Below are 26,821 nucleotides of genomic sequence, written 5' to 3' on the forward strand. Positions count from 1 at the left end.
TATAAGGTTGCCAGGTTACAATTGTTAGGATTCACATTCCCACTCGAAGTGGCCAAATAAACAATGCCCATGGAGACTAGTCGAGAGTTAGTATGTGACCTAAAAGAGCAATTGGAGAGAAATTCAGAGGCTTCCAGTACAGGATAATTAGCAATACAAGCTATAAGCATGAACGTATTAAAAAGGCAAGTGGATTGCCTTCAATGCTAGATCACGCGAGGAGAATTCTTTAACTGCATAAAAGTAACTGATGTTATTCTAAAAAGAAACACATTTTTAAGTTGGGGTGTGGGACGGGAGATGAGGGCTCCGGGTGCGGGCTCTGGTGATGAGGGTTTTGGGGTGCAGGAGAGTGCTCTGGGCTGGGACTGAGGGGTTCAGAACACAGGAGGGGGATCAGAGCTGAGGCAGGGGTTGGGGCATGGGGGCGGTGGCTCAGGGGTGCAGGCTCCAGGCAGCACTTACATCAAGCAGCTCCCAGAAGCAGAGGCATGTTCCCCCTCCGGCTCCTACATGTTCTCTCTCCAACTCTGTGCACTGCCCCATCCATAGGCACTGCCCCCACACCTCCCATTGGCTGTGTTTCCTGACCAATGGGAGTTGTAAGGGCGGTGCCAGTGTGTGGAGCCCCTGCCTGCCCCTATGTGTAGGAGCCCGCGGGGGGACATGCTGCTGCTTCTGGGAGCCATGCAGCACGGAGGCTAGCAGGGAGCCTGCCAGCCCCACTGCGTGCCACTGCCAACCAGACTGTGCTGACCAGAGCTGCCAGGATCCCTTTTTGACTGGGTGTTCCTGTCGAAAACCGAATACCTGGCCACCCTACTCTCACCTTGCATGATCATGTTAAGGTGGACAAGCATTCTGTACTGGATTACAATTAGAAAACTGTAGGAAGGTGCAGTTGCACAACAGAATGTGGTTGTTGGCCTGATGAATCTAAGACACACAAATCAAAATTCATTTGAAACCTGAAAAATTAAAGACACTACTGTACTAAAAAAGGATTGCACGTACTCTAATGCCCAAAGTGAAAAAATTGTGTTTTGGCACAGAAAAACGTAGAATCTCTAACTAACTGATTTCTTTTTTGTCAGTCTTGCAAATTTTAGAATCCAGCTCAGATGGAAAGCATTATAGGATGTGTGTTGGAGTTGGGTGGTTTGCTAGTGGTGTGTTTTGGGTTTTTTTCCTTGGTTTGGTTTGTTTTTTTTTTCAGGGAGAGGGAGGTTGTCTCACCCTGTGGCAGCCTCAGCTAATGGATAACATGAAGATGAAAAATCCCTTAGCAAACCATGCGAGAACTCTGATTTTGATGCTGATATGGATATTGTTGTTTCATTGCTGGAGAGTGTTTGTTTTGGCTTTTTGCTTTAAAATTGTTGTATATAGAATTCTCCACATCCTTGCAAGCTCCTCAGCATTGGCCTAATACAAAGCCCATTGAAGCAAATAAAAACACTTCTACTGACTGCAATAGGTCTTGAATCAGGCCCTGTGTCCCGAAAGGAACTACATGTGGTTATAGTTTTCAATTCTGTAAAGACAGTAAGCAGTTTACCTCTTAATAGTATCTTAATCCTGATTTGAAATCCTTACCTCTGTAAAGAGACAGTGCTGGCAAAGTACTGTTTAAAATGTTAATCCAGAACTTCAGACCTTTTTCATATTCTGAACCATATTCTTCCAAAGAGATTTGCTTGTGGATCCCCTCCCCTCCCATTTGAATATCCATGTGACAACTACAGCAGTTGCTGACATGAAAAAGTTATAGCAGAGGCATGGTTTTGTCAGTGTTTTATTTGTCTCTTTTTCTCTTATCTCAGTGCCCTTCCCATTTGTTCTGTTCCTCTTGCTCCTTTTGCTCACCTACATATGCTTCCCAGCCACTTGGTCCTCTCTTCCCCCAGACTTTCATTCTCTGATGGTGGATGTCAATTCTAACTCCATTAATAGTTTGAGTCCCTGTGGTTGCTCTTGACTCCTCGCGTCTCTCTCTTCTCTTACATTGCTGTGACCACTGCTGCAGCCCTCACATTCTCTATAGGAGATGCTGGCTGGTGGTCACATGGTGCTGGCACTGTGCCTTGTTTCCAGGTAGCTCCTAGCAGTGAAGAACCTGGAGGTTTGTAGAAGCTGGTAAGGAGAAGGAGAGGCAGCCCCATATTACTAGCCAACTCCCTGCAGTCCACAAGCACGGTCCAGCACTGGTACATGGACCACACTTGAGGAAAGTTAGACATTGACTATCATTTATCTTGTTTAATTCAAATAATTTTCTTACTCAGCCCAGAAGATAGACTTTCCTGTGTCAAGGATTATTGTTTCAATTTGTAAAATATAAATCTATAAGTACTGTGGAAATCAAAATTACACTGATGCAAGAAAATATTTCTGTTTGTTCTTAATCAGTGTGTTTATGTTTTGATCAGAGTCAACCTTTGCTTATTTCAGACTTAAATGTTATTTTTATTTTTTGCCAAAGAAATTAGCTAATACATGTCTACATTGTTCAGAAGGTAAAAATTGAGATTGGAAAGGTAATACAATATGTGCCATGCTTTCATGGTCAGAGTAACTGGGATATCTCCCAGGGCTTTAGTCTAATATCGACTGCTAGTCAAACAGGGTAGCGTTAGCATAAATTCTATTTAGCATAATCACATTCACTTAATGTTTAGTGGTGAAGTGATGCTTAGCCGGGGTTAAATAGGCAAGCTCCGGTCAATTAACACAGAACTTTACTGAACTAATGATGAAGTATTCCTTTTTATTGTCCCATTTTTATTTAGTACCATTTTTTAAAAAAAGGTCTCTTCCTTAACAAGCAACAGGACATCCTAATGAAGAGGATTTTACTGTATTTTCAACTCTACGGCAGAGCCAAGCTATAATCTTATGCCAAAACAAAAAAATTCTCATCCATTATTCTGGTCAGTCTGTTTTATGGCTTCTGTTTGAAATCGTTCATATGTACTGTAAATTCCCATTAGATGGGGCATAGGATACATGCATAAATTATGGAAGATTTCATTGCAGGGTAAGAGAAGTGTTCCTTTTTACAGCAAACCCCAGAATAACTGGCATCATCCTGGAAACCATTCTGTCGGGATCCAATTACATTTTTGAATACTGTGTTCTGCTGCTGAGATGCTTCTCCACTGTAGGCCCAAGCCCGAAAAGGTAAAGGGCTTATGAAAGTTGTTGTAACCTCAGAGATTTTTCACACTGAAATAGGGACCTGTTCCTGTCCCACTGACATTAATGGCAAAATTCCTTTTGACTTCGGTAGGAGCAGGAGCAGGAACACTAGCCTCAACCCTGCAAACACTTCTGCACATGCTTAGCTTTATGCACGTGAGTATCCTAGTGGGATTGGATTTGATGGGGCTAGGTCTGATCAGTGTCAGGCTGACAGCCCCTTGTGTATTCCAGTCTATCTTGTAATCTAGGCAAGCCTGGCTTTGTGACAGATGGCCCCTTTATACCAAAAATCACAATAATATTCAGGTTATTCCCTGTCCCAAAGGACCAGTCGCTTAACCCAAGTCAGTTGTACCTTAGATCTCACACCAAAGACAATGCTTGTAACCAATCCCAATCCTTGATCATTTTTGTACAAAAGAGAGAGGAGGGGGTTGGTTTGTTTCCTTCAAATACAGAATGGTTTGAACCCTAGCTACATGGGAATCAAGTTGGATTCTTAGCAGCCTGGGCATCTTGTGGGAGCAGGCCAGTATTGCAGAATTGTGTACTGTGCTGTAGGACTATGCTGATGGATGTTGCTTAAGACATTTGGTTGACTTGATGAATTATTGAAGTTGGCCTATAGTCTGTGACTTGTCAGATGGGAAGATGATAGTTTGATTGATGATTTGGAAGCAGATGGTGTTTTCAGATTTCTGCGTGATACAGTATCTCTGGTTTTGAAGAAAGAGAGGGAAAGGATTTTATTGATAAGATATCCTCCTCATCTTGACAGGTTTGCTGCCTGATCCTGCAAAGGCTTATGCATATACCTACCTTTACAGATGTAAGTAGTCCTGTTGTAGACATAGGACTATTCAAGTGCTTTAAATTAAACATGTGGAAGCATTTGCTGGGCTTGGGACCAATTCCCTGAAACATCATAGTGCAGGCTCTTTCGGCTCCTCACAAGTTGAAATTGATCAAATATTTACTAAATAATTTTTGCTGCTGATTGTCATTAACAGTATATATTTAGTTCTGCCTTGTTATGAATACGTAGTATTACATTACAAACTTTGTTAAATTACCATTTTTTAGGTTGCAAAGTCAAGCGCTGGGAAGTTAGAACATGCCAGATCTACAGTTGCCTGTGCCACCCTAAATCATCTTTCTTGTGTATCCAGTCTATGCACTGAATGAGGCAGGGGTCCTGTGGGAAAAACAGTATATCATTCCGTAATCAAAATCACAGTACATTTTCACAAGGAGGCTGAATTAAGGTTGCATGGGCAACCATAATTCTGGCATTTCCTAACTATTGAGAATGTTGCAAGCAAAATAAGGTTCTGTTAATGTAGTTTTTTGTACGTCCTTGCCTAGGAGTTTTTCAAGGACAAAGGTGAAAACAAATTATGTTATGTGCAACTGTAATAATCCTCCCCTTCATACATCATCCACAGGGCTTGAACTCTGAGCCTTAAGCCCTACGGCACAGATTGCTACAACCTGAGGTAGAGAGCTAACCACATTAGCTGACTACAGGAGAGTAGAGTGTTTATCCTAGAATATGGGGATGGAATGCGGGTGCCATGTGCTGGGTCCAGGAGAGGATGAGGGGAGTCTAGTCTGGCTTCTCTTCCTCCTGCCAGAGAGAGAAACAGAAATACTGGGATCATGTGCCAGGTTGGGATGTGAAAAAGAGATTTTGGGAGAAGTCTAGCGTGCTGCTCTCTCACATTGCCCTGCCACCCCTAGCCACAGCTTCTCGCAGCTCCCAGACATTCCTAGCAGAGTGTCTGCTGTTGCCATGGCAGAAACATGGGCCAGTCTCTTTAAAATGTTCAGTGATTTCTGGCAGAATTTTGTGGTGGCGGGGGGAATGGTGATTTTTAACACTTTTCAACTCTATTAAATCCAAATTAACTGATATGGGACAAAGAAAAGGCACATCTATAGTCTGAGGTTTTCCATGCAGGATATCATATCTCTGCTGCAAACAATGGCAGTATTAATACTTATGAAAGAAAAGTCACAATAATGTTTTCTAGTGGAAGGTATTAGACCAGTGGTTCCCAAACTAGGGGTGCGACTTGTTCAGAGTAAGCCCCTAGTGGGCTAGGCCAGTTTGTTTACATGCCGCATCTGCAGGTTTGGGCAATTGCTGCTCCCAGTGTCCACAGTTTGCCGCTCCAGGCCAATGGGGGCTGTGGGAAGTGGCGGCCAGCACGTCCCTCGGCCCACGCCACTTCCTGCAGCTCCCATTGGCCGAGAACGGCAAACCGCAGCCACTGGAAGCTGTGATCGGCTGAACCTGCTGGTAAACAAACCAGCCCGGCCCACCAGGGGCTTACCCTGAACAAGTTGCACCCCTAGTTTGGGAAACACTGTTAGACAACACTTTTCTGAGGTGTTTCCCACTTAACCATGACCACCCTCCTTTCTTTGGTCTTTGTAACATTGGTTTTGTCTGTCTTGTGCTGTTATAATAGTTTAGTCTGTTTTGAACAGTGCAGTGCCCTGAGCACCCCCCTAAGAAAAGGGGTGCTTTCTAAATACATTTTATTGTTATTTAGTGTGGGGGTATCTCTTTAAGGTTTTAAATCTTTGCAATTCAGAATGAAAACTCAAGTAATTTCTCAACAGGGCTAGATTAAATATGGCTGCAGAGGCTTTTGTGTAATGTGCTCCAAAAAACTTGGCTTGTTAGTTGAGGCACATTGTCTGATGTGGTTCAGTAAAGCAAAAGACAATAGTTTAGAATGGTGTTGATGTGCCAGGATATTGCCAATGCTATCAAGCTGAGTGCAAGAATTTCTAATGCTGTTTTATAATCATGGATTTCACAGCATGCTTTCGAAACCCTGATTGGATTTGCTTTAATGGCTTTGTCTCATCTTGTCATAAACAGATAGCTAAGGGTTAATGTCTCTTCCACCTGAAGCACCTGACCAGAGGACCAATCAGAAAACCGGATTTTTTCAACTCTGGGTGGAGGGAAGTTTGTGTCTGAGTCTTTTGTCTGTCTGCCTGCTTTCTCTGAGCTTTGGAGAAGCAGTTTCTACTTTCTAGTCTTCTGTTTCTAAGTGTAAGGACAAAGAGATCAGATAGTAAGTTATATGGTTTCTTTTCTTTGGTATTTGCATGAATATAAGTGCTGGAGTGCTTTGATTTGTATTCTTTTTGAATAAGGCTGTTTATTCAATATTCTTTTAAGCAATTGACCCTGTATTGTATCATCTTAATACAGAGAGCCCATTTGTATGTATTTTTCTTTCTTTTTATATAAAGCTTTCTTTTAAGACCGGTTGGAGTTTTTCTTTACTTCAGGGAAATTGAGTCTGTACTCACCAGGGAATTGGTGGGAGGAAGAAATCGGGGAGATCTGTGTGTTGGATTTGCTAGCCTGATTTTGCATTCCCTCTGGGGGAATAGGAAAGTACTTTTTGTTCCAGGATTGGGAACGGAGAGGGGGAGTCACTCTGTGTAGTTTCACAGAGCTTGTGTCTGTGTATCTCTCCAGGAGCACCTGGAGGGGGGAAGGGAAAAAGGATTATTTCCCTTTGTTGTGAGACTCCAGGGATTTGGGTCTTGGGGTCCCCAGGGAAGGTTTTTCAGAGGGACCAGAGTGCCCCAAAACACTCTAATTTTTTGGGTGGTGGCAGCAAGTACCAGGTCCAAGCTGGTAACTAAGCTTGGAGGTTTTCATGCTAACCCCCACATTTTGGACGCTAAGGTCCAAATCTGGGACTAAGGTTATAACATGAGTGGCAGCAGGTGGGATATAGACAGAATCCAGAAGCCAGTAGGAATATTATATTTTTCTTTTCTCTGCTAAGGGCTTTTTAGCAGAGAGAAACAGTTGGTTTTAAAAGGGAACCAGAGAAAATTTTTTTTTCTGCTCTCTCTGGCAGTTTGTGGCTTGCATGTTAAGCGAGAAGCCATTAAGAGACTGTTGAGAGTCTTTTGTCACACAATAGCACTCCCATTGAGAGTCATTACCAGCACTATATGAATGCAAATAAAGTGGTTTTTCAGGTTTACTTAACATTGAAAATTAGCTAAAGGCACTGTTGCTAGGCAGACTTCAGGAGGCAACAGAGAACCTGCAGTTCAGAAGATAAACACCGGAGGGCACCCCAACACAAGAAAACAGGAACCATGACTTCTAAGGCAAAAATTGAGGCCGAAGAACAAATCAAAGAAGCTGAACACAGGCGAGAGATGGAAAAACACAAACAGGAACTGGAAATAAAACAAAAAGAGATGGAGATGAAAGAAAAGGAAGAAAGCATGAAACTGGCAGCCTTCCAAAGAGAACAGGCAGCCCAAGAGGCAGCACACAAAAGAAAACTAGAAGAAGAAGAGGTGGCCTACCGAAGGAAACAAGCAGAAGAAGAGTTGGCCCACCGCCGAGAAATGGAAAAGCACCAAAAAGAGAATGAAGAGAAGGAAAAACAGAGAAAACATGAACTGGAGTTGGCAAAAGCTGGGCTGCATGTGCCAGCCAACCCTAACAACCCGGCGCCCATTATTGCTCCACAGCACAGGAAATTTCCCACCTACAAGGCAATTGATGACACCGAGGCCTTCTTGGAAAATTTTGAAAGAGCCTGTCTTGGGTACAGCATTCCCGAAGACCAGTACATGGTAGAATTGAGGTCACAGCTCAGTGGACCTTTAGCAGAGGTGGCAGCTGAAATGCCTAAGCAGCAAATGAATGACTATAAACTTTTTCAAACCAAGGCCAGATACAGAATGGGGATAACCCCAGATCATGCCCGTCGGCGCTTCAGAACCCAAAAGTGGAAACCAGAGGTGTCATTTCCCAAACACGCCTACTACATTGCAAAAAACTATGAGGCCTGGATAACAGGAAACAACATTCAAACCTTGGAAGAACTGCACCTCCTCATACAAATGGAGCAGTTCTTGGATGGTGTTCCTGAAGACGTCACACGGTACATACAAGATGGAAAACCCAAAGATATCGCTGAGGCGGGGGAGATTGGAGCCAAATGGATGGAACTGGCAGAAAGCAAGAAAGCTACTGTCAAGGGGAACGATTACCCCAGGGGGCACACAGACCATAAACCCTACAACCGAGGACAGCCAAAGACCCCACATACCACCCAAGTAAAGCCACAGACACCCTACCCTTCCACCTCACCAGTCTCCAGTAACTCACCTCGGCCCAGTGACCCATCAGATGGAAGATGCTTTAAGTGTAATGAACTGGGACATATCAAGGCCAACTGTCCAAAGAACACCATGCGAGTGCAATTCATTACACCACCATCACACTAAAGATCCCCAGGCCCGGATGCCTCTCAAATACCCTTGGAGCGAAGGGAAAATTTGAGAGTGGGCGGAAAGAAGGTTACTGCGTGGAGAGACACGGGGGCACAAGTGTCAGCTATCCACCAATCCTTCGTTGACCCCAAATTCATCAACCCAAAGGCCAAAGTTACAATTTACCCCTTCATGTCACAAGCTGTAGACTTGCCTACAGCTCAACTGCCTGTCCAGTACAAAGGCTGGTCAGGAATGTGGACTTTTGCAGTCTATGACAATTATCCTATCCCCATGCTACTGGGGGAAGACTTGGCCAACCAGGTGAGGCGGGCCAAGAGAGTGGGAATGGTTACACGTAGCCAAACCAGGCAAGCTTCCAGACCCATTCCTGATCCTGAGCCGTCCACAGAGGCCCCGTCTGTGTTACCAGAGACCCAGACAGAGGTAGTGGACCCGGATTCCATGCCTACCACTGAAACAGCCACAGCATCTCCAGTCCCAGGCCCGGAACTGGAACAGCAAACAGCACCAGCAAGTGCAACCACATCTTCAAACTCAACGCCAGAGGGCGCCAGTGAGCCAGAACTGGCAGAAGCACAAGACAGCCATACCCAAAAGGCTCAGCCAGAGCCTGAAATAACCTCAGGTGCACCAGCGGAGAGCGGTTCACCAGCAACGGAAACAAACCCATCACCTACATCGCTTCCAGAGGGACCAAGTCCACAGTCTGAGGAAGAACTGGTGACCCCAGCCTCAAGGGAACAGTTCCAGACTGAGCAGGAAGCGGATGACAGCCTTCAGAAAGCTTGGGCGGCGGCACGGAGCACCCCACCGCCTCTCAGCTCTTCTAATCGATCCCGGTTTGTTATAGACCAAGGACTTTTATACAAGGAAATTCTTTCTGGTGGACACCGGGAAGAATGGCAGCCGCAAAAACAGTTGGTGGTTCCAACTAAGTACCGGGGGAAGCTCTTAAGCTTAGCCCATGATCATCCCAGTGGCCATGCTGGGGTGAACAGAACCAAGGACCGGTTGGGGAAGTCCTTCCACTGGGAGGGGATGGGCAAGGACGTTGCCAAGTATGTCCGGTCTTGTGAGGTATGCCAAAGAGTGGGAAAGCCTCAAGACCAGGTCAAGGCCCCTCTCCAGCCACTCCCCATAATTGAGGTCCCATTTCAGCGAGTAGCTGTGGATATTCTGGGCCCTTTCCCAAAAAAGACGCCCAGAGGAAAGCAGTACGTACTGACTTTAGTGGACTTTGCTACCCGATGGCCAGAAGCAGTCGCTCTAGGCAACACCAGGGCTAACACTGTGTGCCTGGCCCTAACAGACATCTTTGCCAGGGTAGGTTGGCCCTCTGACATCCTTACAGATTCAGGGTCTAATTTCCTGGCAGGGACCATGGAAAAACTGTGGGAAACTCATGGGGTGAATCACTTGGTTGCCACCCCGTACCACCATCAAACCAATGGCCTGGTGGAAAGGTTCAATGGAACTTTGGGGGCCATGATACGAAAATTCATCAACGAATTCTCCAATAATTGGGACCTAGTGTTGCAGCAGTTGCTGTTTGCCTACAGGGCTGTACCACATCCCAGTTTAGAGTTTTCACCATTGGAACTTGTGTATGGTCACGAGGTTAAGGGGCCATTACAGTTGGTGAAGCAGCAATGGGAGGGGTTTACGCCTTCTCCAGGAACTAAAATTCTGGACTTTGTAAGCAACCTACAAAGCACCCTCCGTCACTCTTTAGCCCTTGCTAGAGAGAACCTAAAGGATGCTCAGGAAGAGCAAAAGGCCTGGTATGACAGACATGCCAGAGAACGTTCCTTCAAGGTAGGAGACCAGGTTATGGTCTTGAAGGCGCAACAGGCCCATAAGATGGAAGCATCATGGGAAGGGCCATTCACGGTCCAAGAGCGCCTGGGAGCTGTAAACTACCTCATAGCATTTCCCAATTCCTCACTAAAGCCTAAAGTGTACCATGTTAATTCTCTCAAGCCTTTCTATTCCAGAGACTTACAGGTTTGTCAGTTTACAGTCCAGGGAGATGAGGCTGAGTGGCCTGACGGTGTCTACTACGACGGGAAAAAAGACGGTGGCGTGGAAGAGGTGAACCTCTCAACCACCCTGGAACGTCTGCAGCGGCAACAAATCAAGGAGCTGTGCACTAGCTTCGCCCCGTTGTTCTCAGCCACCCCAGGACGGACTGAACGGGCATACCACTCCATTGATACAGGTAATGCTCACCCAATCAGAACCCCACCCTACCGGGTGTCTCCTCATGCCCAAGCTGCTATAGAACGGGAGATCCAGAACATGCTACAGATGGGTATAATCCGCTCATCTACCAGTGCATGGGCATCTCCAGTGGTTCTGGTACCCAAACCAGATGGGGAAATACGCTTTTGCGTGGACTACCGTAAGCTAAATGCTGTAACTCGTCCGGACAACTATCCAATGCCACGTACCGATGAGCTATTGGAAAAGTTGGGACGTGCCCAGTTCATCTCTACAATAGACTTAACCAAGGGGTACTGGCAAGTATCGCTAGATGAACCTGCCAAGGAGAGGTCAGCATTCGTCACCCATGCGGGGGTGTATGAATTCAATGTCCTTCCTTTCGGCCTTCGAAATGCACCCGCCACCTTCCAGAGGCTGGTAGATGGTCTACTAGCTGGACTGGGAGAATTTGCAGTTGCCTACCTCGATGATGTGGCCATTTTTTCAGACTCCTGGCCCGAACACCTACTACACCTGGAAAAGGTCTTTGAGCGCATCAGGCAGGCCGGACTAACTGTTAAGGCCAAAAAGTGTCAAATAGGCCAAAACAGAGTGACTTACCTGGGGCACCAGGTGGGTCGAGGAACCATAAACCCCCTACAGGCCAAGGTGGATGCTATCCAAAAGTGGCCTGTCCCAAGGTCAAAGAAACAGGTCCAATCCTTCTTAGGCTTGGCCGGATACTACAGGCAATTTGTACCACACTACAGCCAAATCGCTGCCCCACTGACCGACCTGACCAAAAAGACCCAGCCAAATGCCGTTAAGTGGACTGATGAGTGTCAAAAGGCCTTTACCCAACTTAAGGCAACGCTCATGTCTGACCCTGTGCTCAGGGCCCCGGACTTTGACAAGCCATTCCTAGTAACCACGGATGCATCTGAGCGTGGTATAGGAGCAGTGCTCATGCAGGAAGCAACAGATCACAACTTCCATCCTGTCGTGTTTCTCAGCAAGAAACTGTCTGAGAGGGAAAGTCACTGGTCAGTCAGTGAAAAGGAATGCTATGCCATTGTGTACGCCCTGGAAAAGCTACGCCCATATGTTTGGGGACGGCGGTTCCAACTACAAACTGACCATGCTGCACTAAAGTGGCTTCATACTGCCAAGGGGAACAACAAGAAACTTCTTCGTTGGAGTTTAGCTCTCCAAGATTTTGATTTTGAGATTCAACACATCACAGGAGCTTCTAACAAAGTTGCTGATGCACTCTCCCGAGAGAGTTTCCCAGAATTCAGTAGTTAAAAAGTGTTCTTAAAATGTAGAAGTCTGTTAGTTATATACTTAGTGGTATATGTAAAGGTGCATGTGTTGTATTAATCTGTTTATTTTCAAGTTCTAGAAGGAAATCGCCGCCAGTGAGCTTCCCCACTGTCTGCAATTTGGGGGGCGTGTCATAAATAGATAGCTAAGGGTTAATGTCTCTTTCACCTGAAGCACCTGACCAGAGGACCAATCAGGAAACCGGATTTTTTCAACTCTGGGTGGAGGGAAGTTTGTGTCTGAGTCTTTTGTCTGTCTGCCTGCTTTCTCTGAGCTTTGGAGAAGCAGTTTCTACTTTCTAGTCTTCTGTTTCTAAGTGTAAGGACAAAGAGATCAGATAGTAAGTTATATGGTTTCTTTTCTTTGGTATTTGCATGAATATAAGTGCTGGAGTGCTTTGATTTGTATTCTTTTTGAATAAGGCTGTTTATTCAATATTCTTTTAAGCAATTGACCCTGTATTGTATCATCTTAATACAGAGAGCCCATTTGTATGTATTTTTCTTTCTTTTTATATAAAGCTTTCTTTTAAGACCGGTTGGAGTTTTTCTTTACTTCAGGGAAATTGAGTCTGTACTCACCAGGGAATTGGTGGGAGGAAGAAATCGGGGAGATCTGTGTGTTGGATTTGCTAGCCTGATTTTGCATTCCCTCTGGGGGAATAGGAAAGTACTTTTTGTTCCAGGATTGGGAACGGAGAGGGGGAGTCACTCTGTGTAGTTTCACAGAGCTTGTGTCTGTGTATCTCTCCAGGAGCACCTGGAGGGGGGAAGGGAAAAAGGATTATTTCCCTTTGTTGTGAGACTCCAGGGATTTGGGTCTTGGGGTCCCCAGGGAAGGTTTTTCAGAGGGACCAGAGTGCCCCAAAACACTCTAATTTTTTGGGTGGTGGCAGCAAGTACCAGGTCCAAGCTGGTAACTAAGCTTGGAGGTTTTCATGCTAACCCCCACATTTTGGACGCTAAGGTCCAAATCTGGGACTAAGGTTATGTCACTTAGGTATTTCCTTTTTATTTATAAGAAAATAACTGATAACTGACCAACTTCACTCATAGCAGAAGGCACTACACAGATCTGTTCTGTATTTGAGAATACGTGTGCTAGTCCTTGAAGTTAATGCTCTTTCTTGGCCCTGATTCTGCAAACTGCTCCACATGGGTGGACCCTGAGCCTGTGCAGACCTCTGCTGACTTCTATTGGGCTCTGCTTAGGTGCTGTGCAAAGCAGTTTGCAGAATCAGGGCCTTATTTATGTAAACAACCCAGTGAAAACATAGGATACTCTTCCAAGGATACGCTTGTTAAGAGGGCTCATACATCACTACTTTATAAGACCTCAAAGGAATAGTATTGATTGAAGTAAATAGTAAAGCCATGGAATGGTAAAGCAGATGGCTTTCAATAGCATTTTAAATTCATATAAACACAGATTTTAGCCTTTAAATCAGCACTCCATTAGAGTAGACCCTAATCCTGCAATGAGCTGCATACAGGGATCCATTGTCTCTGCAGTGTTGGGGGCATAGTCATTACCAGTGATCTTTTTTCCATAATGCGGGGAGAAGGTAAGAGAGAGGGAGGTAGAGTGTTTGTTTCTAATCAGGTTTCAGAGTGGTAGCCGTGTTAGTCAAGCCCTTATGGAACCTTAGAGACTGCCCAAATAACTGTGTTAGTCTCTACCGTGCCGCAAGGACTCCTCGTGTTTTGTTTTTTTGTGTCTAATCAGAAACTCTACGATAGAGTTACGGTTGTAAATCCATATCTATTCATTTAAAACAGCACTGCTAGAATGTTGCTGTTATAACAAGATACAAAATATCTGGAATTGTAGGTAAAAAAACAAAAATGCTTGAAAGGTGGGAAATTAGAAGGTTGTAGTTTTAAAAAACACTCCAGAGTTTCAGAAAGTCTAGAAATACTTATTTACTGTTCCAGTACCAACCAGCACTAATAAAGGTGTTTGGGTGACTGGGGGACCCTAAATGTTTACAAACATGATGCCTACAAACCCTTCAGGGCTGCACCAGCAGGCTTGATTAATGTGCAGCCCCCTTCCTTACAGGATATAAAAGTCATGATGGTTTTATGTAATAATCAGTTCATTTTTTCCATAGCTAATAATTTTTCAAAGATAGCATAGTTAAATATACCCCTTTCCCTCAGTTCACCTTGCGGCCTGATGAATGCAACCTATTTGGAGTTTTTAGTTCAGTTTTACTTGTGAGATGCTGAGTCAGAAGGGAGCTTCACTAATTTACATCAGCTAAAGATTTGGCCCACTGTGTGCACTAACAAAAAAGGATTAGACTTTCCCATATGGGGCTCCTTGTCCATCTTCTTAATGGTGGAGCTTCTGAGTGGGAGTACTTGTCATCAGCCTTCCTCTGAGGGAAAAGGCATTGAAGAGTGTCTTCAGACTGATGGAATGATTGGAGGTCAGCTTGCCATGTCTTGTCTAATTCTAGTCAGCCAATCTGCTGGGGGTGGGGCACAGGAGAGAAGTTTGCAGTTGGCAGGGACTGTTGACTAAGTGGCAAAGGCTAGTGATTGTGTGCTGAGGGGGAAGCACATGATGAGAGGGGAAAAAAAGTGGGTGGGAGGCTGCAGAGAAAGGTAGTTAAAGCTTTGCCACTTGTGTCTGCCATCCCTTTAGTCCTGCTACTGTATGATCTGCCTACACTGCAGGGCCAGCTGCGCCTCAGGGTTCCCACCAGTAAGATGGGTAAACAGAAATGCCACAACAGGATGGTTGTGAGGTTGAATTAGAACTTCAGCACTCTGAAGCCATGCTATACTGTGTGAGTGCTTAGTATTAGGCTAACAATCTTTTTGTTACAGGGCATTTACTTTGAAGTTATTTAATGTTTGAAAAAGTAGTAAGGTCAGAAATTTAGGTCAGTTAATGTGAGTGAAGCTCAGCAGGCACACATCTCCCTGATGCAATCATATTTCTAATTCCTGTCTGCATATTTTAAGCATTTTCTAATTCTTTGAAATACAGCTTTTCTTCAGATAGTTTGCTTAGTGCTTGTCTTATTTACTATTATTTTAGAAGCTGAATTTGAATCTTTGCAGAAAAGCACAATATTTCCCCTCTTCTTCATTCTTTAAATTTCCATGTGCATTTACAATTGCTGTTGGATTTATGGGTTATAAACGCAATGAGTTTTGAATGTTTGAAAGTTGCAATGAGCTCTTTAGAGAATAAGCATCAGAGGCTGGTAATGTGTTCCATGGATATGCAGTGGTGTCAAGTTAGTGCCTATTTGTTGATGTAGCTGTTTTGGCTGAACCACTGATTATGTTCTCTGACGACTCAGACATATGCTTCTTAAATTAAAGCCAAACTTAGTATTTTTTAGATGCTGCTATTTATAATGTGTTATTAATTTTGTCTGCACAGAGACTTTGCTTATGTAGCAAGAGACAAAGACACAAGGATTTTGAAATGTCACGTCTTTCGATGTGATACACCTGCGAAAGCCATCGCAACAAGTCTGCACGAAATCTGTTCTAAGGCAAGTGGATTATAACAACTCATTCATTAACCTCGTGAATGGTTCTTAGAACTGTTACTATAAGAGCACTAATTTGTGGGGCAAGGCCATTCAGTTTTGTGCCTTTAAAAAGTTGGCAACCCTAGACTTGTAATAGACATTATTGCAAACAAATAGGAATGGTGAATAGTGTCATGGCTAAATAAAACAGACCTTTTTAGATTTAATGGTATTGTTCTAGTTGTTAATTCCTGAAAAATCTGTTAGTGACACTAATTTAAAAATTGCTTTTTTTCTGAATTTTTTTTTACCTACTTTTGTTTCAAGTAATACATGAGATTCCTTTAACTGAAAGAGATTTAGAGATAGACATTTCTTTGTTATCAGTTGGTTTACATTGTGAATTTGACAAATTATCTGTTCCCCTGAATGGTCACTTAATCAGTGCCCTCTGTTTGTGTGGGTCTTTCCTTCAGTGGTAAAGCCTTTAAAAAATAGGAAAGTCTGACTGAAAAACTATAAAAATTGGCAGGGGAACTGAAGCAAGTGTAGTACCTGAGACTATTTTTAACTCTTATTGAAACTTCATTAGTTTTCAAGTTGATCGTGTCCCTTTAAAAAACACATGTTTGCCAGGGCTCAGAGTTCATAAACAGCTGCATTTTTTCAGGCCTGACACTCAAAGTAAGAGGAGCACTAGGCATCCCTGACAGCATTGCCCTGGCTATTCCTTTCCATTCCTTAGCAAGGACTCCAATCACCTGTACATTGATGTGTTATCCTGGGGGTCAGGGTGAGAGGGGGATGGATTGTGAGCATTGCAGTTTTTCTTATGGGTGGTTTTTCTGTGTACGATGCACTGCGGATTCTTCATTAATGAATTCCTCTAATGTGGTGGGCCTGTTTTCAGCTCAGTTCTCTTTTTAGATTAAGATGTAGTCTACGTTTTGCGTGGGAATCTTTTTCACTAGGAGGGTGGTGAAGCACTGCAATGGGTTACCTAAGGAGGTGGTGGAATCTCCTTCCTTAGAGGTTTTTAAGGTCAGGATTGACAAAGCCCTGGCTGGGATGATTTAGTTGGGAATTGGTCCTGCTTTGAGCAGTGCGTTGGACTAGATGACCTCCTGAGGTCCCTTCCAACCCTTATATTCTATGATTCTCTGTTAGTAATTGCTATGGTGGTTCTCCGCACTACTCTCCTTTTGTCAGTGGTGCGTGTCCTCACCAGGAGCACTTCCACCAACTTAAGAAGGACAGTGTGGGGGGCTGAGAGCCCAGGCTCTTAGCACCTTACATAGTCGCTGCTGTGAGCCAAACTGCCCACAGATTATTGGCTCTCTGCTGCCAGTAGCCCAACTGCACCCCTAGGCTCTCAACTGCCCACTGCCGGGAGTCTGGCTGCGTCCTCTCCACAAGCTCCCAACAGGGAGCGCTGTGCCTGGAGTCCTGGCAGCTCCCTGGTTCCTCATGGGGAGCCAGGAGCTTCAAGGCAGATGTCAGGAGGAAAACAGGTAGATGGGTAGGTGCCCTCTAAACCATGGGCTTGTGAACAGTTGATCATTTCGGCTTTACCATGAGACAGAAGCTGGTTGCCCTGTCAGACCAGCCATCATTTTGAGAACATGTATGTGGGGGGCAGAGGGGGACAGAGAGGGCTGAAGAAGGTGGGAACTGGAAACTCAGAAAGTCTTCTAGCTCCCATCCACACAAAATGGGGCACTGGGACAGAAATCAGCACAGCAGTATAGTGTAATAATAAATTGTAAAGGTCAATACTTACATGCCAAGGTTCCTTTGATAGGATCTGCCTCCTCAATCCCGGGCTGGCTTCTGGCTGGGAATCGGGCTGGCTTCCAACATAGCCACCCCTCAGAGTCCTGAAGAGATCCTGGCTTTCTAGGGAGAGCTCTTCACTGCACTGCTTGTGTTCTTCCTCCAGTGACTCTTGTTGCTCGTCCTCAGGAGGAGGTGGGAGAAGAGGGTGCAGCAGTGCACAGGATTCACAACCTCCTTGGCTTTATAGCTGTGTAATTGCTTAATATCCTGCCAGCTCCTCAAAAAATAGATAGGTTATATTTCCACAGCCAGACTCTTCTTACATCTTAGGTTGTAGTGTACAGTCTCCTGAGCTGTTTGCTCTTTAACTGGTACTAGTTGGTGTCCTGGTTGTGACCCCTTGTGGACAACTGACTAGCAGTGTCCACCAACACATCTTTATTCTGGTGGCTGACCCCAAGAGCTTGCTGCACTGCTGCTTCTCCCCAGATGGCAGTGAGATCTAGGGTCTCAGCATGGTGCCAAGCAGCTGTTCGAGGCACATTGTAGAGGCTGCTGGAGCAATATTGCTGTAACACTAATATATTGGAATCCAGGAGTAAATGGTCTGATCCTGGCAGATGAGGGAGATATCTTGTCAATTTGACTCCAGAGCAGTGGGAGGGGACACAAGTAAACACACAGGTCAATCATACATGTCTGCAAAGGAGTGTGGGATAGCAGTTGGAGGAACTTCAAATCAGTGGCACTGCTATGGGTACTCGCATGGCCCCACAATATGTCAACATTTTTATTGCTGATTTAGAACAACACTTCCTCAGCTCTCATCCCCTAACGCCCCTACTCTACTTGCACTACATTGATGACATCTTCATCATCTGGACCCATGGAAAAGAAGCCCTTGAGAAATTCCACCATGATTTCAACAATTTCCACACTGCCGTCAACCTCAGCCTGGACCAGTCCACACAAGAGATCCACTTCCTGGATACTACAGTGCTAATAAACGATGGTCACATAACACCACCCTATACCGGAAACCTACTGACCACTGTAATTACCTACATGCTTCCAGCTTTCATCCAGACCACACCACACGATCCATTGTCTACAGCCAAGCTCTACGATCCAATCCCATTTGCTCCAACCTCTCAGATAGAGACGAACACCTGCAAGATCTCTATCAAGCATTCTTACAACTACAATGCCTGCCTGCTGAAGTGAAGAAACAGATTGACAGAGCCAGAAGAGTACTCAGAAGTCAAGTACTACAGGACAGACCCAACAAAGAAAGTAACAGAACGCCACTAGCTGTCACCTTCAGCCACTAAACTAAAACCTCTCCAGCGCATCATAAAGGATCTGCAACCTATCCTGAAGGACGATCCATCACTCTCACAGATCTTGGGAGACAGGCCAGTCCTTGCTTACAGACAGCCTCCCAACCTGAAGCAAATACTCACCAGCAACCACAGACCACACAACAAAAACACTAACCCAGGAACGTATCCTTGCAACAAAGCCCATTGCCAACTCTGTCCACATATCTATTCAGGTGACACCATCATAGGGCCTAATCAGAGGCTCGTTCACCTGCACATCTACCAATGTAATATATGCCATCATGTGCCAGCAATGTCCCTCTGCAATGTACATTGGCCAAACCAGACAGTCTCTTCGTAAAAGAATAAATGGACACAAATCAGACGTCAAGAATTATAACATTCAAAAACAAGTCGGAGAACACTTCAATCTCCCTGGCCACTCGATTACAGACCTAAAAGTCGCAATATTACAACAAAAAAACTTCAGAAACAGACTCCAATAAGCGACTGCTGAATTGGAATTAATTTGCAAAATGGACACCATTAAATTAGGCTTGAATAAAGACTGGGAGTGGATGGGTCATTACACAAAGTAAAACTATTTACCCATGTTTATTACCCCCCCCCCACTGTTCCTCACAAGTTATTGTCAGCTGCTGCAAATGGACCATTTTGATTACCACTGCAAAAAGTTTTTTTCTCTCCTGCTGGTAATAGCTCACCTTAACTGATCACTCTCGTTAGTGTGTTTCATGTTCTCTGTGTATGTTTTTATATACATAAATAATATAAATAATATATATATATAATAAATCTTCCTACTGTATTTTCCACTACATGCATCCGATGAAGTGGGCTGTAGCCCACGAAAGCTTATGCTCAAATAAATTTGTTAGTCTCTTAAGGTGCCACAAGTACTCTTGTTCTTTTTGCAGATACAGACTAACACGGCTGCTACTCTGAAACCTGCCAAAGTAGTGTGAAGCAGCATTGTGTGTGCACTAACAATAGACCGTGTTAACCAAGTTTGCATCCAACTTGAAAGAAGACTCCAGATTTTGTGATAAATGTAGAGTTAGTGCACTCAAAGAAACTATATTGCTTGTACACAGGCATTTTTAGGTCAAGCAGCCTGAGTTAGAGTGGATTTAAACCCCCGGTGTAGACAAGCCCTCAATGATAGTTATGGCCCTGAGTCAGCAAAGCAATTAAGTACGTTCTTACATGCCGTTGGATGGACTTGTTCTACTGAATCAGGGCCTTATTCCTAAGCTAACCGACTCTCGGCAGCAGCTCTCATTTTATTTAGCCCAGGATATGAATATTGCCTCATAAACAGAAAGCAACCTCAAAGTATAAGAATCACGCAGAGGGAGCGAGTGTGAGAGCCATGATTTTAGAGCTGGTGTTTCTGCCTCCAGGTCGTGTGCTCAGACCACTAGACCCCTCTGTAAAATTTAATTAAAATGGCAGTTTGTTTATTACTAAAATCTAAACAACATGTACGTTACATTCCAACACAGCCAGGGTCACAATGGTAACTTTTTTCTCAGAAGGGTATATGTAAATAGGTAGGTCAGAAATGTGCATGGGATGACAAGTGCCTCTTCACTTTTTATTTGTGTAGATTTATTTATACTTCTTTCTATGTTGTTCCTCACTGCAGTTTTTGAACATTTAAACTGCTCATTTTCACTTCATGTATCTTTCATATCCACTTGTAGCTCTAAGTCCCGCAAAGAGAGAATTGTAAATAAACTGAAAGAAAATTAATTTTCGTATCTCTTTTGGTCATATGGACTCTGACTAATTGCAGATTTCCCAGGGTAGGGGTGTAATGAGAGTAAATTTATACTTGGAATTGCTACCGTACTATATCTTGGGGGAAAAAATGCTGTTCTATTGCCGTCTTCTCCAGATTATGGCTGAACGGAAGAATGCTAAAGCTGTGGCTTGCAGCTCTTTACAAGAGCGGACTAATGTCACCCTGGATGTTCCCCTGCAAGGTATTGTGTGCCAGAATTAACTTTATATTGTGGTCCAGTTTTAGATACAGTCCCTTAATGTTGTATTTAACAAAAATCGAGCTGAAAGGAAGGCTAACAGTGTCTTTTAGATAGCGTATCTGATGATGGTACAGCAAAATACTTTTATTGGTAATGTTGACAGTAGTGCAGTTCTGCTTAGTTACGGCAACTTGTTTATTTTCTCTGGTCTTTCAAAATGTGTAAATTTCACACCTCAGTAGCAAAATGATATGCCAGATCTGCATAAAAACAAAATCTATTCCAATTAATCAATGGGTTTAGAGGAGTTATAGCAGATCCAGACAGTTCCTGAATTTCAGCATCAACGTGAGCTTCAGAGGCTGCTGAGTAGGCAAATCTTCCAGCCAATTATGTGCTGCACCCTGTAGTGTGGGGTAAAAGAAAAATGGCTTTGTGTTCCTTTCTCTTAGCTTAATAGTGGATATGTTGAAAGCAGGCCAGGAGACTTACACACAGTAACTAATGCAGGGTATATATTTTAAATCCACTTGCCTGCACTGAGTATCTCAACACACTCCTCTATGTTGTTGTTGGGTTTTTTTATTTGCATCAGCTGTTCACACAGACATTGGTTTCTCCTGGCACATAGAGGGCACGTTCATAGGCATGGTTTAAAAACACAGGACTAGATTCACAAAGGGACTCAATCTCTCATGTTGAAGCTATTCCACTTTGTATGAAACATGTAAATAGTCATTAGATCAGAGACAAAAAGTGGCTAAGGCGCCCACCTGGGAGACCCAGGTTCCAGTCCCTGTTCCAGGGACTTTTTAAGTATTTCATACAAAGTGGAACATTTTCAACAAGAGAAACTGAAACAGGCCCACCCTAGAATACCACATAGCCCAGTAGTTAGGGTATTGACCTAGGAGGTGGGAGACTTCGGGTCAAGGCCCTTCTCCTCTGTCAGAGTGGGGATTTGAATTGGGGTCTCCCACATCCTGGGTCAGTGCTCTAACCACTGGGCTATATTAGGCAGTGAGGGGGACACTGCTACTCCTGCTCTTATTTCGTTGAAAAGGCACTGATCTGACTTAGGTGCCTAACTCCAGGGGGGTTCATGGCTGTGAATCCAAAGTGGAGATAAGTGCTTTCATCTGGCCTCCAGTTAGGTGCTCGACTTCCTTTGAGGGGAGGAGCTTAGTCCTGCCCCTCTCCTCAGTATTTCCTATTGGCTAGCTCAGATGGCTCTCTGCTCAGCACGCCAGCTGTTGTGAATCCTCCTCTTGGGACTTGTCTACACAGTGAGTTAGTGCATGGCAAGCCAGGGTGCAAATTTAAAGCATACCAGCTTGCTGCACAGTAGAAGGCCAGGGGGATGTTTCCACAGGACAGTGAAAGTCCCAGGGTGCAGCTTACCAAACTATGCTTTAAAGCAGCAGAATGCAAAGCCACGCTCCAGGACATCCAGTTCTGTAGCAGTGTCCAAATGGCGAGTTACTGTGCAATAAACTGGTGTGTTGTAGATAGGGTTCCCAGGCGTCCAGTTTTCGACTGGAATGTGTGATAGAAAAGGGATTGTGGCAGCTTCGGTCAGCGCTGCTGACCGGGCTGTTAAAAGTCCGGTCAGCAGTGCAGTGGGGCTAAGGCAGAGTCCCTACCTACCCTGGCTCTGCGCAGCTCCCGAAAGCAGCCAGCATGTCCCTAGGCACAGGGACGATCAGGGGAGCTCCGTGTGCTGTCTTCACCCCCAGCATCGGGTCCACAATTCCCATTGGCTGGGAATTGCAGTCAGTGGGAGCTGCGCAGGTGGCGCCTGCAGCTGTGGGCACTGCACACCACGCAGAGCTGCTTGGCGCCGCCTGCGCCTAGGAGCCGGACATGCTGTCCACTTCCAGGAGCAGTACGGAGCCAGGGCAGGCAGGGAGTCTGCCTTAGCCCTGCTGCATCACAGACCTGGAGCTGCCTACGGTAAGTGCTGCCCGGCCAGAGCCCTCACCTCAAATCCCCTGCCCCAGCCCTGAGCCCCACTCCCCCAACCAAACTCACCTCCAGTACCCACACTCCCTCCTGCACCCAACCCCAGCCGTGAGCTCCCTCCTGCACCCAAACTCCCTCCCCAAGCTTGCACCCCGACCCCCCTCGTGCACCCCAACCCTCTGCCTCAGCCCTGAGCCCCATCACGGAGCCTGCACCTTGCACCTCCTCCCACACCCGAAGTCCCTCCTGGAGCCTGCAGCCCACATCCCCTCCCACATCCCAAACTACTGCCCCAGCCCTGAGCCCCCTCCCACACCCAAACTCCCTCCCGGAGCCCACTCCCTAAACCTCCTCCCATATCTCAACCTGCCCCAGCCTCAAGCCCCCTCCTGTACCCCAAGCATCTCTGCCCAGTCCCACCCCAGAGCCTGCAGCCCTTTCCTGCAACCTGAACCCCTAATTTCTGGCCCCACCCCAGAGCCCTCACCCCCTCCTGCACTCCAACCCCCTGCTCCAGCCCAGTGAAAGTGGGTAAGTGGGAGAGAGTGAGTGACTGAGGAAGGGGGGCTGGATGGAGTGGGTGGCGGAGCCTGAAAGAAGGGGTAGGGCAGTGCATTGGGGCAAGGGCGGGGCAAGAGTTTTCAGCAATGTTCCCTCTAATTTTTTACATCGATATGCGGAATACATTTTGTGATGTGCACTGAGGTATGTACGAATGTGGGCCACCAGTAGAAACAAAAAACCTGAATATAATATATATATTTTTTAGAAGTTACCAGAGAGATAATTACTCCAGCCAAGACAAATTAGGCATTTTAAAACTCAAAAAATTAAATTTAAGAGTAAGAGAAATAAAAATTACGAAATGCATAGACCAGTCAAAACACTAAAATAATACTTTGAAAGAATAAAATTACAGAGAATAGATGTGCATTGCAGGAAGTACCAATAAGTAACAACAACAACAATACAAGTGTGTGTTGGGAGGTGAATGTGTGAGAGAGAGAGAGAGAGAGAGTGTGTGTGTGTGTGTGTGTGAGAGAGAGAGAGACTGTGTGTGTGTTGACTGCTGCTGAAAGCCGTGCGCTATCTCTTTAAGACCCTCGCTGAAAACTCTCCTGCTCTGTCCTGAGCCCTGTTATCTCCTCTCCCCAGCTCTGCAGATGGGGTACATCAGAGGGGGAGGGGAAGGGGGGAGAAAGAGAAAGTGTGTGTGTGTGCATGTGAGAAATAGAGACTGTGTAAGCTAGCTGCTGGGGAAATCTCAGAAACGGTGCACTGTCACTTTAAGAAAGGCACTCAGTCACTCACCATTCAGATCTCAGACTACAGCAACTCGGGGTCCTCTTGAACCAGGCTGTCCCCTCTGCCCAGCTCTGCAGAGATGGGGTACAGGGTCAGGGGGGGACACGCTGACATCAGGAGAGAGGGGGGACACCCTCTGCCCTCCACACCCTCTCTGCACAGCCAGCAGGAGGGTCTCAGGAGAAACTGAGCAACATGGGGGAGGGGCACCTTAACACATGCTGCTAGTTGTGCGTGCTCTGCTAATCAGCTGGGCGGCACTTGGACTCTCTTGCACAGCCCCCCAAGCACGCAGCTTAGCGGGAACACAGGTGTTCAGTTTTGTGCAGTTAGAAAGTTGGCAATCCTAGTGGTAGATTCATACCCTGGCTTGCTGCGCATTAACTTGCCATGTAGATAACCCCTCAATCTCCTCACTTTCCCCATGCATTGTCTAGATAGCCTAGGCACCTAACTCAGGGCTATGGGCTTTACTATGTGGTAGGACACCCAAAGTTAGGTTGCCACATTGAGCCAACGTCCCCTTTGTGGATCTAGCCCTTAGAGTCCACATTTTACATGACTGTGCTGGGTATGAGACCAGCCCTGTATATATGCTCATACCTTAGAGACATATTCATGCAAATTTTTCTAAATGGTTTGAACAAAATCCTATTTTTAGTTTTACATGAATTGGAAGTTGTATCATCTTCCTCCTTAATTCCCCTGGAAATCACTTAACATCTTCATGTATGAGCTAGAGGGAATTCAGAGCTATTTTAATCAAGACAGTATTTTCAGAGTAAAATTACTTGGTAAGCTATTTCTTCTGTCAGTGCAATAAAGGTGTATTTTACTTGCTTGTGAATGTTGATAAACAGCCGTTGGGTTTTTTCTTTTTTTTTTTTTGTTCCCATGCAGTAGATTTCCCAACACCAAAGACCGAGCTGGTACAGAAGTTCCACGTCCAGTACTTGGGCATGTTACCTGTAGTTAAACCAGTGGGTATGTAACACCATTGTTCCTGACTGATGCCAGAAGGGACTTACATAAAATCTCAAAAGGGGTAGATTCTGGCTACACATGCACTGGTAAAGAAAAGTGCAAGGAGCAACAATGCTCTTTTCCTGTGTTCCTAATGCACAGGGGTCAGCACTAAGCCTCCAAACAGGAAGAGAATGGGGCTGTCTAGTGCTCATGGCCTCACTCAGGCTTGTGCTTCCTCAGCCAGAATGTTTTGGGAAGGCGGCTGAGACAAAGCCCTTTGCAGCGCCCTCTCCCAACATGCGCAGTGACAATTAAAAAGTCAGAAAGAAGTTATAAGTGCATTGGACTGGAGTGAGGTGCTACCTGAACAAGCTGCCGTCCCAGTGTTTTAAGCCTCCTAGGAGAAAACTGGTATCTATTTTTGTTTTTACAAAGTGACAAAAAAATAAAGGATAGCAGGAGCTAGTCATTTTTTTCCATCAGAATGTTTTTAGCTAAGAAATCTAAGGCAACTTCTTTTCTGTGCTTCCAGGTGAAAATAATAGGTTTTTCTAGTTTTTTTTTATGTAGTTATTTTATACATTTTTTTAATCCCATTTTCCCTCCCTCTACATTTTAGGTATGGATACGCTGAACAGTGCCATAGAAAACCTTATGGCTTCCTCTAGCAAAGAGGAGTGGATGCCAGTTACCATGAATGTTGCTGATGCTACTGTGACGGTCATCAATGAAAGAGTAAGTTAGGAATAAATTAATGCACTAGTTTTAATAGTGCAATCTCAGAAAGCTAGAAAGTCCCGATCTGTAATAGAATTTTTGTTTGGACTAGAGTATATTCTTTTGTTTCACTTGACATTTCCCTCCATTACTGTAAGCTGTGCACAACAGGACCATTTACTAGAGATTGAGATTTAAAAAAAATCTTACAATTCATCTTCTGCTTTTATGTTAAAGGGCAGCATATCGAGGTTCTTACCGGTCACTTTTGTTAGGCTCAGTTTTATCTGCCCCTTCAAAACCTATCCGTAGAAATAATTGTAAATGTTTGAGGTATAAAAAAATAAGTATCAGCATTATCTTTTCCTGGGGTTTTTGAGACCCAAATACTGCAAGCCTAAACCCTAGAGTCCTGAATGCTAAGGTTTGCTCTGTCCTCCTCTGCAATTTAGCAAGTACAAGGAATCTTTCAGTCTCCGTTTTGTGCTGCTGCTTTATACAAAGCATTTTCCCAGCAGACCAGTAGAGTGACACTTTCAGGAAATAGGTCTGTTTCATTGCTGCTATGTCCCCGGAGTAAAATCCCCATTCAACATGGATAAGTTGTTGTTACTTGTTTTGTTTTTTTGTTTGTTTGTTTTTATGACTTACCACAGTCTTGTCTTTTTTAAACTGAAATAACCTAAAATCTGTGGTGTGCCCAATCAACCGCTTTGGTCTCTCTTCTTCCTGTATTTTAGAAGGGTTAATTGAGTTCATCGCATAGCACATTGCTAATGCTGTACAGATAAATAAGAGTTCAGCACTACTGCTACAGTTTCACCAGGGATTTTAGAAACATAAATGAAATGTATCAAACAGTTGTATTGAATACATTGTAGTAATGAGCGATCATTGCTTCCTAACCAGAATGAAGAACAAATCATGGTGGAATGTCGTGTTCGGTTCCTGTCCTTTATGGGAGTGGGCAAGGATGCCCATACATTTGCCTTCATTATGGATACAGGGAACCAGCATTTTGAATCCCATGTTTTTTGGTGTGAACCAAATGCAGGCAATGTATCAGAAGCTGTTCAGGCTGCGTGTATGGTAAGTGATCTTTTTCAAAGTGAACTGTAGTACTTAGCTCTTTCACTAACTCAATAAATAGTAATAATTCTAAATTTACGATAGTAAATCCCTGTAATATTTAAAGAACTGTAAAAAGTGATATCTTTAATGCAAAATACATCTTTGAGAATTTA

The 26,821-nt window shown here is 44.7% G+C and overlaps 1 protein-coding gene across 11 annotated transcripts in view; it reads left to right on the plus strand.

Annotated features, from left to right (window-relative positions):
• APBB2 (amyloid beta precursor protein binding family B member 2) overlaps positions 1–26,821 on the plus strand; it is a 330,575-nt gene that overhangs the window by 295,993 nt on the left and 7,761 nt on the right. For all 11 annotated transcript variants that reach the window (XM_050947571.1, XM_050947568.1, XM_050947575.1 and 8 more), the window contains 5 exons: positions 15,427–15,541; positions 20,540–20,627; positions 24,795–24,878; positions 25,480–25,595; positions 26,487–26,666. In XM_050947571.1, coding sequence (XP_050803528.1) covers positions 15,427–15,541; positions 20,540–20,627; positions 24,795–24,878; positions 25,480–25,595; positions 26,487–26,666 — 583 coding nt within the window. The remainder of the gene's footprint in view (positions 1–15,426; positions 15,542–20,539; positions 20,628–24,794; positions 24,879–25,479; positions 25,596–26,486; positions 26,667–26,821) is intronic.

This window comes from Gopherus flavomarginatus, chromosome 3 (genome assembly GCF_025201925.1).
Source record: "Gopherus flavomarginatus isolate rGopFla2 chromosome 3, rGopFla2.mat.asm, whole genome shotgun sequence".
NCBI classification, from domain to species: Eukaryota; Metazoa; Chordata; order Testudines; family Testudinidae; genus Gopherus; species Gopherus flavomarginatus.